This window comes from Microcebus murinus, chromosome 5, assembly GCF_040939455.1.
Source record: "Microcebus murinus isolate Inina chromosome 5, M.murinus_Inina_mat1.0, whole genome shotgun sequence".
In the NCBI taxonomy this organism is placed as follows: domain Eukaryota; kingdom Metazoa; phylum Chordata; class Mammalia; order Primates; family Cheirogaleidae; genus Microcebus; species Microcebus murinus.
Window position 1 is genome coordinate 106,012,706 of NC_134108.1, and position 16,561 is coordinate 106,029,266.

Genomic DNA, 16,561 nt, shown 5'->3' on the forward strand with positions numbered 1-16,561 from the left:
TGATAAACCTATAGCTAAATCACACTTAATGGTGAAAGACAATGTTTTCTACCTAAATCAAGAAAAAGGCTGGCCAGGTGCGGTGGCTCACACCTATAATCCTAGCTCTCTGGGAGGCCAAAGAGGGCGGATTGCTTGAGGTCAGGAGTTCAAAACCAGCCTGAGCAAGAGCTAGACCCCATCTCTACTAAAAATACAAAGAAATTAATTGGCCAACTAATATATATAGAAAAAATTAGTCGGGCATAGTGGCGCATGCCTGTAGTCCCACCTACTCGGGAGGCTGAGGCAGCAGGATCGCTTGAGCCCAGGAGTTTGAGGTTGCAGTGAGCTAGGCTGATGCCACGGCATTCACTCTAGCCTGGGCAACAAAGCGAGACTCTGTCGGAAAGAAAGGGAAGGAAGGGAAGGAGGGGGGGAGGGAAGGGAGGAAGGGAGAAAGGAAGGGAGAAAGGAAGGGAGAGAGGAAGGGAGGGAGGGAGGGAGGGAGGGAGGGAGGGAGGGAGGGAGGGAAGGAAGGAAGGAAGGAAGGAAGGAAGGAAGGAAGGAAGGAAGGAAGGAAGGAAGGAAGGAAGGAAGGAAGGAAGGAAGGAAGGAAGGAAGGAAGGAAAGGGCAAGGATGTCTCAACACTTCTTCAACATTATGCAGGCAGAACAAAAAGGCAAGAAAAAGAAATAAAGGACATACTGACTGGAAAGGAGTAAAACTGCCATATTTGCAGATAACATGACCATAGATTAGAAAATCTAAGGCATCTAGAACTAACAAGTAATCTAGCAAGGTTGTAGTGAAAAACATAATATTAAAAAATTGACTATTTCTAAGTGGCAGCAAAAAAAAAATCTAAAAATAAAATTTAAAAATTCCATTCACGGTATCATCAAAAAACTAAAATATGAGTAAATTTAACCAAAGATATACATTGGACAATAAAAAGTGTGGCTGAGAAATTAAGTAAGACCTAAATAAAAGGGGAGACATATCATATATATGGGTTGAAATAGTGTTAAGATGGCAATTCTGTTAATCTTTTTGTAAAAACAGGTAAGATATTTTAAGGGTGAACAGATTCTTCACAAAAGAAAATATATGAGTGGCCAAAAAAATATGAAAAAGGTGTTCAACATCACCAGTCTTTAGGGAAGTACAAAATTAATATGCCACATACCCACTAGAACACTAACAATATTAAATGTTGGCAAGGATGTGGAGAAATTAAAACCCTAATGCACTGCTTATGGAAATGTAAAATGATAGAAGCCACTTGGAAAAGATTTTAGCAGTTTCTTAAAATGTCAAATGTACACTTAACATTTAACCTGGCAATTCCACCCCTATGTATCTACCCAAGAGAAATGAAAACACACGTCCACACAAGGCTTGTGCATCAATGTTTACAGCAGCTCTATTTATAATAGCCCCAAACTGGCAACAAACCAAATGTATGTCAACTGGTGAATAGATAAAGACTTATGGTATACCCATACAAACAAATACTATTCAGCATTAAACTACTGATACATAACACAGATGGATCTGAAAAACAACATGCTATACAGATACAAAACTATATACTGCATGAATGCACTAGTATTAAAAATCCTAGAAAAGGCAAAACTATAGCAACAGAAAGCAGATCAGAGGTTGCCTGGGCCTAGGGTAGGAAAATACAGGGACTGACTGAAAAGAAAAGTATTCTAAGAAGGGTAACCTACCCAAATAGCTTTGATAAAATTATTATTGTGCTGTTATTGCTGCTGATTCGACTACAGAAGCAGCTGCAAGTCACCTGTCAGCAGGGTGTGGGTGAGGATGTGACAGGCTGCAGCAGATGTGCCCTGCACACTCTCTTTCAAGAGCTCAGTATTTGAGGCTCCTTTGCTTAGGAAGGGGAGCTCTTCATGTTTCTGATATCTTTCTATATAGCCCTGTCGAAAGACATATGGTAGGCTGGATCTCTGGGACAGTGCTGCACTAAAGGGCTAAATACATGGAGTTTGTGTTCAGTAAAAGGCTTGATTTGTTTTGCTCTAATACCTCAACTTGCAATTTATACAGGGGCAGCAGAGGGACTAATCTACTTGGTTTTAGACTGGAACACTTACACATTAAAGATTAAATGGGGAATACAGATAGCATACTTGTGTTTAGGTGAAAGTATAGTGAGAGTGAAAGGAAGAGAGCAGCAAAAGGCAGAAAATCTCAGAATTTGCCTCTAGATTTCCAATTATCCCTAGCTCTCACACATATCATAACCTCCATCAAAAGGCTTTTTTGTGTGTGTTTTTTTGTTTTAGGGAGGGCAGACAGGATACTTCCTTGTCTTGAGTCACAGGTAACATACACTCCAGTTGCTCTCTTAGGAGTACTGGAGAGGCTTTGGACTTTCAATGCTAGACTCAATATAAACATAGGAGCTCCTAAAGGGCTGGGGTCTTTTGGTAACGTTTTCTCTGCATAACACTAGGCAGAGCATGGACTCTCTACTCAGTGGCAGTAATGATAACACTTAACTAGCCAAGTAAGGTTTAATTGTGATGAAGGATCTTAGGTGATTCCCTGCATAGCAGAGTTTTCTGAAGGATCCAGGCTAGAACTCTGTGCATGGAATAAGGTTTTTTAAAAAACATATTGCATTATTTTCTTTCCAAGACATAGGGCAGAATGCCAAACATTCCCAACAGGTTCACACTTGCATGAGAATTAAAATAAAGGCACAGACACATGGGCTGATTTTTGATGCTGGTGAACTGGATCAGCCTGGTAATTTCATGTCCCCAATATGTTTCGTAATCACTTCAGCTCATTGCCCTACTCTGGACATTGGGATATCACTATTTATTCACCATGCAGCCCCTTATAGTGGTGGCAACAGCTGCTGACACATGCACATTCCTTTTCATCAATTAGTTCACATTCTTCTTGCCAGATCATTCCCCTAAAAAGACTCACCAGCCTTTTTGGCTTTCCTGCATGCTTAATTTAAAAAAAAAAAAAAAATCAGATCAGATCATATTGACTATATTTCAAAACCGCTGATGGCTTCTCACTATAAACCAACATCAAAACTCCTCAGATTAGAATCTGTAATCCCTTTCCTCTCTTTCTAGCAGTCTTTCCTCACTTGATTCCAAGGCTCAATCCAGCTGCACAGAGGTACTCTCCAGAACACCAGAATAAAGGGAAGAAACACTCCCTCTTTTTCTACATCCGAGTCCCATCCTTTCTTTAAAGCCTCAATTGCAGAAACTGTCCAGAGTCTTCCAGTTGGAATTAATCTCTCCCTTCCCACATCCCTATAGTGTATGGCTTGTACTTTGGTAAAACTCTTTCTTATGGTAGGCTGCCTTGGGTAACAATTATTTTATTGTGTGTCTGCCTTCCTCTCTGGCCCAGCCAATCTCCATTTGAGTGTACATTAAAATCATCTTGGGGAACCCTGGAGATTCCAGGATTGAGGAAAGGTAACTACAAGATGGACCCAGAACACATTTATATCAAAGAATAAGGAAATGCTCCCAACCACCCCCCACCCCAAAAGATGGGGAGCATGTCACAGGAACACAGGAGCCAGCTTAAAGGAACTTCCACTGGCCAAATTTGAGACAATCTGAACACCAAAATAATTAAGTATAGTCGGCCCTCCGTATCCATGGGTTTCCATATGGGTGGATTTAATCAGCTGTGGATAGGAAATAAAGTTACGCCTATGATGGTTATGTCTGTACTGACACAGACTTTTTCTTCTTGTCATTATTCCCTGAACAATACAGTGCAACAACTACTTACATTGTATTTACATTGTATTAGGTATTATAAGTAATCTAGAGACGATATCAAGTATACCAGTGATTGTGCCTAAGTTGTATGCAAATACCACACCATTTTATATCAGGGACTTAAGCATCCTTGGATTTTGGGGGTCCTGGAACCAATCCCCCTCAGATACTAAGGGACAACTGTACAGTAATGAATCATAAACTACTGAAAAAGGTAACAGCCTATGAGTCCATAGTGATAATAGATAAATAAATGGGGGAGAGGAAGAGGCTTCACTTACAGAAGAATGGTAAATGTAGAAGGAGTGCTAGAGTTAGCAAACCGCTGCTTTGCAACCATCACAGTAAAGATGGGTTTAGGCAAGAATCATCAATGGATGCTGAATCTAGGGGAAATTTTTGATGAGGAACAGGGCACTTACAAGGTATTAAAGTGTTTTCTCACAGATTGCTTATTAGGTGCAAGGGGGAAACAGTAACTATGTAGTGGAAAAATCAGACAACACTTTGACTGAGTGAGCAAATCAGAATTAACATCAATAATGAGGGGCTGATGGACATCTTGGACATCTGTCCCTCCCAATATGAAACCCTGAGAAGGACACATTATTATTTATGTAGTATTCTGGCTGAGAATATGGACCCTGCATTTAATTATGAAGAAACCTCAGACAAACTCAAAATAAGGAGCATTCTATTAAAAAAAGAAAGAGGTATGTGTGTAGGATAGAAGGCCATATTCTTTAAAAATGTCAATATTATACACAAAAAAAGAAAGGCTATGAAAATGTTCCAAATTAAGTGTCTAAAGAGATGCGGTAACTAAATGCAACATGTGTTCATGAACTGAATCCTATGCTGGAGGAGAAACATGCTTTTAAAAAGGACATTATTAGACCACTTGACAAAACTGGAATACAGCTGAAAGATTTGATAAAAGTGCTGTATCAGTATCAATTTACTGAAATTGATAACTGTGCTATGGTTATATAAAATAATATCCCTATTCTTAGGAAATGTTCACTGAAATTTAAAGGGGTAAAGGGCCATGAGGTTTGTAACTTACTTTCAAATGATCCAGAAAAAAATGTTGTTTCCAAATAAAAAGCTGAAAATAATACCTGAGGACCCTTCCTGACTTAATTGCTTAGAGAGGGGTCCAGATATTCTAATTTTTTTTAAAGCTTCCAAGATTAAGAACTACCTAGAGCAGTGGTTCTCAAGGTATGGTTCTCAGACCAGTAGTATCAACATCACTTGGGAACTTGTTCTACTGAATCAAAACCTCTGGGAATGGGGCCCAGCAACCTGTGTTTTTTTATTATTATTATTTATTTATTTTGGCATATTATGGGGGTACAGATTTTAAGGTTTCAATAAATGCCCTTTCCCCTCTCCCCCCACAAGTCTGAGTTTCCAGCATGACCATCCCCCAGATGGTGCACATCTCACTCATTACGTATGTATATACCCGCCCCCCCCCCAGCAACCTGTGTTTTAAAATACCCTCCAAGTGAATTCTGATGCCCTCTCAAGTTTGAAACCACTGGCCTTGACTATTTCTAGCTCCTATATGCCCAACAAAACCTAACAAAATGCTTTGTGCATACTCATATTTCAATAAATGCTGCTGGATTTGGTTTGACAGTGAATGATAAGGCAGAAATGACCACTGAGGCATTTGTAAGACAATAAACTATCCTAGAAGCCCCAGCTAACACATCACTTTGAGCTTATAAAGTGAACAGAAAACTTATTTTGAAAATAATAAAGGAAGTCAGATACTCAGGAGGTTAGTAAAAGCACTACTATCCCCAAAAGGGACACATCTGCTTATAGTTTGTTAAGTCACCATCAAGTGAAAATATACAAAAATTTATGCAAGCCCTTAGACTGACATTTAAAAATTAATTCTGTGGTTCTAGCAAGCAATGCACAATGATTAAAAAGCCAAGCTGTGGATAATCATGCAAGATCTGCTTAGAGAAGACAGCATTCACGTGGCTGTGAGGTGGCCCAGATTTGATGAAGATGGCCAGATTTCAGAAGAACATCCTCTAGCAGATAAGACTCCTGCAATGAGAATGAACTAATCAATTTGCCTACTGAGTAGAAAATGAAACACATAAATCCATTTTTATGCAGTTGTTTTCTATCCTGAGAAGTTAAACTGTTGAAGGTACTCTAGGATGCAGGATATAATCCCAGCCTTGCTGCCACATGCCTTTTCTAACTGGCACCCTGAAAGATTTCACAGGAAAAGGGTGTTACTTTGGTACTGTTGATTTAAAGGTTATCTAGTCACAGTGAGGCAGAGGAGAATTCCTCTTCAAAATTCACCTCCTTATTGAAAGCCCATGGAGTGTCTTAGCAATTAACAATTCCTATCACCTCTAGCTGTTCCCTATGTGAGAAGGCTCAGAACTCGCCTTACAAATTGCTCTTTTGAAGATCAAAGGAAAGCTGAATGTGTCTGTGTGTGCTCTCGATGAGACTGTAATTTAATGGAATTTTTAGAGAAGGCTTCACTGGCAGTGTTTGGATGACAGCCCCGGGGCGGAGGATTCAGGGGAGCTTGGCCACTCTTCCCTTTGGAGCATCTTCCCTGCCTTTAATTGGCACCTCATTAGAAATTAATGAAAATGACATCCTCTGTTCTTCCTGCTCTAGGCATCGAATGCTACAAAAAGGCCCATCACAATTCATAACACATTCAATTTATATAGCAATGGCTCTTAAGCATTATTTATGAGATGTGAATTTCTTGTCAGCAGTTAATAACCTGTACAGAATGGAAGGGGAATGGAAGAAAAGATTGCGAATATATATATAAAAAAAAGATTTTCTGCAGTAAAGAAGTGCTCTGTTTGAGTTCAAACTACCTTCCTGAGTCTTCACTTTCAGTAGTAAATTACTGTGTTTTCCCCCTCTAAAACCTTTCAGGGCAGTTAAATGTCTCTCCAACACTACATGCATTCTCAAGGAAATAACTGTACAATTCACCCTTTCCTAGAGAGATCCAAGCAGACGGGCAAGAGAATACAAGAGTTATTTATTTGTCAAAGGCAGTCCCAGGTATTTTTAAGGCATGTTCCCATTGCTGTCCTTCATCTTTTGAAGTGTGGCAGTTGACTCAGTCATTTTTCTAGTATATAAGAAATGCTCTGTGTGGGCCAAATTGAACTCCTAGCCCTCTCTAGGAAGGCTACCATCTGGAAGGACTGCAGCAAGCTCAAGGCTTTCTTCCCCAACAGAAAAGTCAAATCTCGCTATAAGGACTCTTAGAATTGGGCATAAGCCAAGGGACATGTAGTTAGATGGTTTAAAATCATCTAATGTAGTTAGATGGTTTAAAAAGAATGCACATTTGTGACAAACCCAACAGGCACTTAGCAATCCAGCCTCCTACCCATGAGGGTAAAGAGCATGGCAGAGTAATCGGACTTACCAGAGATCAGTCAAGTTTGCTTTATTTGGGGAAATGTGAAGTTATCTAACTTGCATTTCTCAGTTTTCTTCGGCTGGGTGCTAAGAACTTAGGAAAGTAGGTGGTTTGCATCAAAGTTGAAGGGTAAACTGGCAGACTTGGTTACAAGACCTTTGGATCTTAGCACTAAATTGTGAAATCTCACTGCCTGCCTGACAGGGAGAGGAAGCATTAGCCACTGCCAGGGGGCAAGACAGCACATTTGACAAACGACTGCTTGATCTACTATGGCAAATCCTGTTTAATACCCAGGATTCGTTACTTTAAAGAAGAAAACAAGAATAGAAAGTACAGGAAAATTCCACAATTCTAATTTAGGTACAACCAAAGGCCTATGTTATAAAGCAACAGCCAAAATGGCCAGGTAGGCTCACAACAATGGTAATGGAGTGAAGTGCTGAAACTCCCCAATAACTCACATGAAGACTAAAGCCAAGTGTTTCAAACCGAATCCAATTTTTACAAAATAAATCCATTTATTTATTTATTTAGAGACAGAGTCTCGCTTTGTTGCCCAAGCTACAGTGAGTGCTGTGGTGTCAGCCTAGCTCACAGCAACCTCAAACTCCTGGGCTCAAGCAATCCTACTGCCTCAGCCTCCCAAGTAGCTGGGACTACAGGCCTGCGCCACCATGCCCAGCTAATTTTTTCTATGTATATTAGTTGACCAATTAATTTCTTTGTATTTATAGTAGAGACGGGGTCTCGCTCTTGCTCAGGCTGGTTTCGAACTCCTGACCTCAAGCAATCCACCTGCCTCGGCCTCCCAAAGTGCTAGGATTATAGGCGTGAGCCACCGCGCCTGGCCAGAATAAATCCTTTTAATAAAGGGATTTTTTTCCTGTGGAGTTTGGATTTGGTCAAGAGTTGTGCTTGGGGATCTGGAGGGCCACATGTGGCCTTGAGGCTGCAGGTTCCCCAGCCCTGTGTGGGGCAAAGTTGGTTAGTCATCAGACTTCAGAGTTTCTTTGACTAACCACAGTATCCCTCCCTGATCTATCTCACCAAGAATTTAAAATTACCTGGCAGGGTTGATCAAAACAGCCCAAGAATAAGGTTCTGATTTACCTGGGCTGTACCACATGCATGAACATAACTAAAGTTTGGAAACTCTGCTGATAGCCTTTGCTCCCACCACTTATCTTAACCCTCTTTACCTTTCCCACAAGCATTTAATAGTGTAACTAAAATGCATTTTTTTAAAAAAATAAAAACTTCTCTGGTGACACCTGGACTCCCTGTGCTGGTCCCTCTCTCTGTAGTTGAATGTACACTTCTAATCTTGTGGAGGACCATACACATCACAGTGTGTAACAAACAGAAATCTGGTCATGACAGGAACAGCAGTTCCAACTTAGTTTCCATGAGACACTAGTACACTCTCTTCTTCTGTATTTCCAAAAGGACAGATAATTGAGGAACAGGAGCAGCAACGGTTGCCTTTTTAGAAAACAGAGAACTTCCAGTAACTGAGATTTTATAACTGCTGAGTGAGCTATTTAGTCCTGGCTGCCAGCAATAGTACTTGGAAGACATCTCCAGCTATACTAGAAGTGAAAGGGAGCTTCTAAAGGGTACTTCTAAGGATGAAAGACAGGATTCTCAGAGGCTAAAGGCAGGTGTCAAAGTCTGCCTGATAACAGCTCTGTTCCCCAGAACAACTTTATAATATTATATTTTAAAATCAGGAAATAAAAACAAAGACAGAAAACTGTAAATCAGCCTAAAATAATGCAGCTATACAATTTTGTTCCTATGTTGATATATGTGGTCAAGAGGAGAGAAAGCACTGGCCTAAGTTTTGTTCCACTCTGGGTAGGCATAACATTTCAAAACATATATCCCGCCACTATGCCACAATTCTAAGAGGTGGTATTACACAAGCGAATACAGAAGGAAAGGTTACTTTAAAGTTATTTCCAAGTATTAACTGACTGAATGAATTAAGGTTCAAAGAAAACAATTTTCTAATCAAACCTTTATTTAAAAGAGATATGGAGGAGAAATATTCCATTTATCATGAAGAGTAAAAAGCTAATCCAAAATTAATTTAATATCTGAATTTTATGGTGCATAGTCCATAATTTTGCTAGTTTGGTAACTTTCTAAAGTCATGAATGAGAAGGAACCAGAATAAATGGTGGGGAGCAGTTACTGAAAGTAGTGAGCAGTGACAATGTAACACTAATGAAATATGTGTGAGAGGAGTTGGGAATGTTTTTGTCTTTTTTGTATGTGTAAGAAGAAATGATGGGTGTTCAGAAGCAAGAATTCTGTGCTCCTGATTTCTCAAGCTCCAAACGTATAGCATGCGGTGCTATAGCAAACCTATCTACAATACTCAGGAGATGAATGAAGGACTTCAGCCACTTAATTTCCAAAGCTGGGCCAGGGTGTTAGGGACATAGTCTCCATCATGCCATTGGGGGAGAGGCTTACCACAGCGACATGATCCCAATTCCTGCTGCACCAGCTCCAGTTTGGTTTGGCACTGGAAGCACCGACGTCGACTCTTCTGTTTAGATCGGCTGGTTTCCTCAGACCGTTCAGTATTCTCCAGTAGTCGTGGCCGTTTTACTGGCGAAGCCTCATTCTCAGACTGTGAATCTGACCGAAACAACACATTAGGGGATACGGATTAGCGTACTAATTAATGTACTGCCAGGCATTCGTCTGACCAGGCCACTCTCCTTGTCTGGGAAGGAACTGGACCCATGTAAGCAAGGGAGCCGTTCTGACTTGTTTGGTTTATACTGCACAAACTGTGACAGGTATGTACCTTTACTGTTGACTTCTAAACAAGCTGGGCTTGAGCTGGAGAGGAGAGGAGGGTGGGAGTGGCTCAAAAAAACCCGAGTTCTACACTGTTTTAAAAAAATAGCTAAGTTTTCATAAGGAGACCACTCCAGCTAGAAATGGGATCCTGTCTTTGTCAGTACCCCCTCAATGGGCCCTAGATGTTTACTGCTTATAGTGGTCATTTACCTCTTCTTGGGTATTTGCTTATCCTCGAGTAGACTGCAATTCTTTAGAGAATGGAACATAATCTAATGCGTCTTTTTTATCACAATGCTTTCATAATTCCATACTAAGCCAGTGTTTGATGGGTGATCCATAATCTTTTCCAGTAAAATTACTCACATTTCTACTTCTAAACACTCAAGAATGAGGTTTTAATACTGAAAATTAGTCTAACTTTGTTCAGAGTGAAGGGTCCCCCCGCTTGTTCACAAGCAAGCTGTCCCATGGCCTCCACTGTGGGGTAGTACAGTGGCAGGACCTGGCACCAGCACCTGGCACCTTGTAGTGGTGACAAAATGGCAGGTGGAAGGTGGTTAATTGTATGACAAATTGTCTTATGTAACTTCAAAAAAGTAATTAAAATGCAATAAAGTTCACATCACAGCCAGGCTGTAAATGACTCTTGCCTTCCAAAACAGGGCAGCACTCAGGGGCTCTGTACTCCTGGATTAGCTGCCACTGCATGCTGAGGATGTAACTCTTGCCAAAGTTCCAAATAGTTTCTTTAAATAACCTCTAGAAGGGAGTCTCCTAAATGATCATCTTCAAAATCATCCAGATCCTACTACTTCTCATCCCTCCACCACCCCTACCCTGGTCTAAGCCATCACCCTTTCTTCCAGCCTAGTATAAGAGCCTCTTAAGTCATCTCCCTGCTCACCACCTTGCCCCTGCAGTCTATGCTCCAAATAGCAGCCAGGTGATCCCATTAAAAATCAAGTTAGAATTATGTTACTTCCCTGATCAAAATCCTCTAACAGCTCCCCTTCTCAGAGTAAGAGTCCCAGTACTTACTATGACCCTCAGTGCCCCACATGATTTGTCCTCCCCTTACCTCCTGCTGCTTTCTCCTGTCTCTCCGTCTATACCAGCTCCTTAGTATCTCCTAACTCTGGGCCTTTGGACCTTCTGCTTCCTCTGCCTAGAACACTGTTCATCCAGATCTACATAGGATCTTCATCTCTTTTAAATCTTTGCTCCAAAGTCACATTTTATTTTCTTTTTTTCAGTTTTATTTTACAAGGTCATATTTTCAATGGTTTCTTCCCCGATCATCCTATCTATACCACCCAATCTCCCATCCCTAGCACTTCTCCCTTTTCTTGCTTTATATTTTTCCATAGCGCTTATACTTAACATTATCCCCTAGAAGAATGCAAACTTCAAGAGGGCAGGAAATTTCACCAGCTTTGTTCACTGACATGCCCTCCATGGCTATAGCTCAATAAATTTCTTGAATGAATGAATCTTCTCCTAGGCAGTCCTGATTTTCTATTTACAGTGGCTCTAGTGAGAAGCCACAGCTGTAGCATGCTGTCTGTGTGCCTTTCTCCAGCCTCCCTGTGTGTGAGGAAGATGCTGCACTTCACCCACCACTGCCCACTCACACTGACAGCGATGATGGTTTGCTCACAACCCGCCAGCCCCACTGCACTGCACACTGGCATACAGAGGCCCTGCACCATTCTTAGCAATTGTAAACTTCATTTTTCATCTCATTTAATTCCTGCAGTCCTACATGACATTTTCCCCCAATACAAACCAACTAAATAAGGCCTTTGAAAACAACTGAAACCAAGTTTAGCCTATTTCCCAGCTCAGCTGAGCAAAGTTGTCCAAACCCAGTCTGTGTGGTGACCGAGGCAGCCACAGACACAGCAGGCCCCCTCTTCCTTTTTCTAGAAGAGCAACAAGCAACAATCTAAATGTAAATCATTACCAAGCAGCTAGCCAAAAGGAATTCACCTTGTATGAGCCACAGTGCTCTCTGGGGGGCGGGGAGGCGTCATTTTACACAAACCAGCAATTGTACTATTTGTATTAATAATCCTGTGTAAGGCATATCTTTTTTTTTTCTTGTAACAAAAGAAAATTCTAGAGTAAAAGCATAACAAAAAAAAAATGATACTTGTTCTGAGACAAGGTCCTACATGTGAAACATCCTTAGAAGAAGCTATTCCCTGGGGCTGGGTGTCAATACAAGAAAGGGAGGCAGTTGAGGCCTTTTCATCATTAAGATGGCTAAAATTTGGAGGGCTTTGGCATGATGCCAGCACATCTCTGATGTAAAAGAGGACCACTCAGATTCTGAGCTTCTTTCATTCACACCTCTGATAGAACTGTCTGGAAATGCAGAGTTCACATTCAAAGCTCCTTCCACATGATTCTGTTCTAAACTATCAAATGTTCTATCTACTTGCAAAGCACCTGCCTCCATTTCTAAAGCACAGCTTTGCTGCAAGGAGAAGACAATTTAATTTCAATGTGGCAATAGAGCAGGAAAAAAAGAAGAGAAAAAAGAATTTCAGTTTAACTTTGCTATTCATAGGCTAACTATTTTCAAATAAGCAAGGGAGTGAGATGTGAAGAAAATTTTTTCAACGTATGATTCCTATGATTGGGGAGATGGAATTCATATTTACATTATCTTAATTGGTCATCAATCATCCCCTTGATGGGACCCCCAAAAGTCAGGAGGCCTGTCCATTCCTGATCGCTTTTCCTCTTAATTCCCCACCTTATCTGACCAACACTTGTTCAATAACAATAACAACTCTAAGGAATAAGTCTACATGGACCTGTGCTGAAATATTCCTTTAATCATTCCACATTAATATAAAGACCACTGAGTTGTTTGTTCTGGCAGGCTAGGCATGGGATATTCCTGAATAATGGGTCCTAAGGGAGGTTTCTAACGCTGCCACAGCATCTGGCTGCGCTGCATTGGCCATCCTAAAAGAACACCACTGAGGCCTAGTCAGTCCTCTGAAAGTCCATGTCCCAGCATCCATGTATAGAAAGTCTGAGCCACAGGAAGCAGTCCTTGATGATTCTAAACCAAGACAGATAAAATGTCTGAAAAAGTGTGTTATTTTTCAGAAGTAAGGAACTATTCCCAAACATTAAGAGATTCACAACTTTTAAGCTCTGAAATATGCCCATTTACCCTTCCCTCAGTTGATATTCTATCAGATGCCCTCTAATGGTCCCTACCACAACAAGAGAGGAGAAATAAGCTCCCCAAACGGTTTACCATCCTCCACATGCTGCCTTCCAGGAAGTTGATTGTGTTATATATAATTTCTTGGAGAAGCAAGCCATTCTTTGGCATTTTCTCACAAGCCAACTTTGTGTTTTAAGTAGAAGCTAATGAAGTAAATAACAGTCTATAGGATCATCATAGTCAGCACAAGAAATTTATATTTCCTCTGCTAATTACCTAATGAAATCTTGTGCCATAAGATGAGTTGCCTAAATAAGAGAAACATGTCCAGGGCAAGGATTCTAATTATATGATAATGAACTAAATAATTCAACTATTCAAATTATAAGTTTTATGTCAATTAGAAAAAGACTATCAGAAAAAAAAAAGATCCAAATATCTTTAAAATTAAAGTAACCATCTACTTTCCATAATGAATAAACTTTGATTATTTATTTTTTGCTCACAAATATCATTCCTGTTACTTTGAAGCATTTTTTATTTCCTCAACAATGACAGGAAACACCTAATAGTCTACTTGCATGCTCTGAACTAGGGCAGTAAGGGTTAAATATGGAGAGAAAGGTGAACAGAAATAACTCTTATATGCAGCTCTAACTGTCAAAAGAACGGAGTCCTTGCAAGGAGCATGCTCATTAGCAGCGGGAGGAGCTGCCATGGCAAAGCCAGAAACTGCTCCCACCCCAGGAGGTAAGAGTGACTTCTAATTAAGGTCCTTCATAAAGGGCCAACAAAGCAGATTTTTTTCCAGTATGCCTTTTCTTAAGAACATAATCTAGTCTGGATATACCCACGCAGAGCTGTCACACTCCCATGCCAGGTTCACAGCTCTTGGTACTCACCAGACCCCCCCTCCTCTTTCTCTGTAAATGTTTAACAGAATAAGAAAGATATCGCATTGGCTCTTCTAGTACAGCAGTCCCCAACCTTTCTGGCACCAGGGACTGGCTTCATGGAAGACACTTTTTCCACAGGGAGCAGGGTGGAGGTGGCGATGGGGAGCAGCTGTAGGGGCTGTAAATACATATGAAGCTTCCCTCGCCTGCTGCTCACCTCCTGCTATATGGCCTAGTTCCTAAGTTTCATGGAAGACAATTTTTCCACAGCGTGTCAGGTGGGGAGAAAGAGGCGGCATCAGAGTTCAGGTGGTGATAGCCCAGTTCCTAACAGGCCACTGACCGGGTACTCTGTTGGGGACTGCAGTTCGAAAAGTCTGATCACAAATCATAATGTGATTAAATAAGGAAGGATTATCTTAAGAAAAAGTATCTTGCCTATTAGCTTTCTTGGTATGAACATAACTACTGCTTGATTTGCGAAAGAGAAATAAGTACTATATAGTTGCCCCTCAGTATCCTCAGGGAATTAGTTCCAAGGTCCCCCCACATACCAAAAGCCAAGGATGCTCAAGTCCCTTATATAAAATGGCATAATATTTGCATATGACCTAAGCACATAATTCTGTATACAGCTGACCCTTGAACAATGTGGGTGCTTGGGGTGCTGACCCCTTGCACAAAAATTTGCATACATTAAATAACTTTTGACTGCCCCCAAACCAAACTACTACAAACAGCTTACTATTGACTGGAAGCCTTATGGGTAACATAAACAGCTGACTGACACATTTTGTATGCTATCTGTAATATATATCATATTCTTACAATAAAGTAAAACATAAAAAATGTTACTAAGAAAATCACAAGGAAGAAAAAATATATTAACTATTCATTAAGTGGATCATCATCATAAAGACCTTCATCCTTGTCTTCATGTTGAGTAGGCTGAGGAGGAGCAGGAGGAAAAGGAGGGTTTGGTCTTGCTGTCATAGGGGTGGCAGAGGTGGAGGAAAATCTAAGTAGACCCACACAGTTCAACCCCATGCTGTTCAAATGTCAACTGTACCTTAAATCACCTCTAGATTATAATACCTAATACAAAGTCAATGTTATATAAATAGTTGTTATACTGTATTGTTTAGCAAATAATGACAAGAAAGTCTGTACATGGTCAGTACAGATGCAACCATTCATTTTTGTCCCCAAGTATCTTCAATCCATGGTTGGTTGAATCCATGAATGTGGAACCAATGAATATGGAGGGCTGACTGTACAGTGATTTTAAAAACATAATCTGAAGACAGGAATTCTTCTAATTATACTTTCCATTTTGAAACTATTTTTCAACCGGAAAGATTGACTGGAGACAACAAATAGAGCCACTTCCTTTAAAATTCTGTTTTGTCTCTGACAGAAATTCATATTTGTTCCTTACTGTCACTGTTCTTGTCTTTATTACTCATGTTCTCTCCTGAAATTTTCCAAATAAATTGTGTCAGGCCTGTCAGAGTTGAGTCCCAATCTCTCTTAATCTCTTATCACTGTGCAGCTGGCAGCCTGCACACACCCCAGGCTGCTACCATGGCTGTGGCGTTCTGACATCTCAGGTGGGCTCTTAGGCCTCTGCACAAGCCAACACCCACAATATAGGAGAACAGGAGAAGGGAAGTGGCAACAAAAAGAAGAAAGCCTTCTCCTATTCCCTTTGCCCGCATCTTTTCTTAGTCTATGAAAGAAAGATGAATCTGTTTAATCTCAGGCTCTATGACAGCTTTTGAGGTACTCAATCAGTTTTTTTAGAATCTATCAGAGTCTCTTGACAGACTGACATTTATGATCCCAACAGCCATGTGCAAACATCAGTAAGAGCAATAATTAATGAACCCTCACACATCACTGCTGTCTCTCCTTCCATTTGAAAGGAGCTTAAGCTGTTAAAACCTCTGTCCATGAAAAATACCACTCTCACTGGAAAAACTGATAAAAAAAGAGGCTTGAAAAAACCTATTTTACAGGTAACTTCTCTCTGTGTTTCTCCTCATGCTTCACTTTCATAGTATATGAAGGATTAGAGTGAACCTCTTCTGGCATTTTACTCTGTGTGCCATGAAAGACTTTAGGAGAGAAAACTTCCCCATTACTCATTTAAAAAAAAATTTTCCCCACTTCTTTTGACTGGGATTTTCCCTTCTTATCTTCCTAATGGCCCTAGAATAATTTTGGATTAACATACCTGTTGAAAAGCCATTCCATGGACAGAGAATGAGGTTCAATAGGCTGATTATTAAAATTTTGTGGAGAATGACACCATCTTCATTTAATATGGAGATGAAGATGAATCTAGCTTGCAATACACCTGAGATGCCATGTCCTGGATCATAACCATTTTAAAAGTCAGTTGTTCACAAACTACTAGGCAGTGTAATTCCT

The 16,561-nt window shown here is 40.4% G+C and overlaps 1 protein-coding gene across 1 annotated transcript in view; it reads right to left on the reverse strand.

Moving 5' to 3' along the window:
• Positions 1 to 16,561, reverse strand: part of ZFAND3 (zinc finger AN1-type containing 3) — a 321,862-nt gene that overhangs the window by 20,192 nt on the left and 285,109 nt on the right. Inside the window, exon 5 of the mRNA XM_012746789.3 lies at positions 9,707 to 9,874. Within this exon, the coding sequence (XP_012602243.1) occupies positions 9,707 to 9,874 (168 nt within the window). The remainder of the gene's footprint in view (positions 1 to 9,706; positions 9,875 to 16,561) is intronic.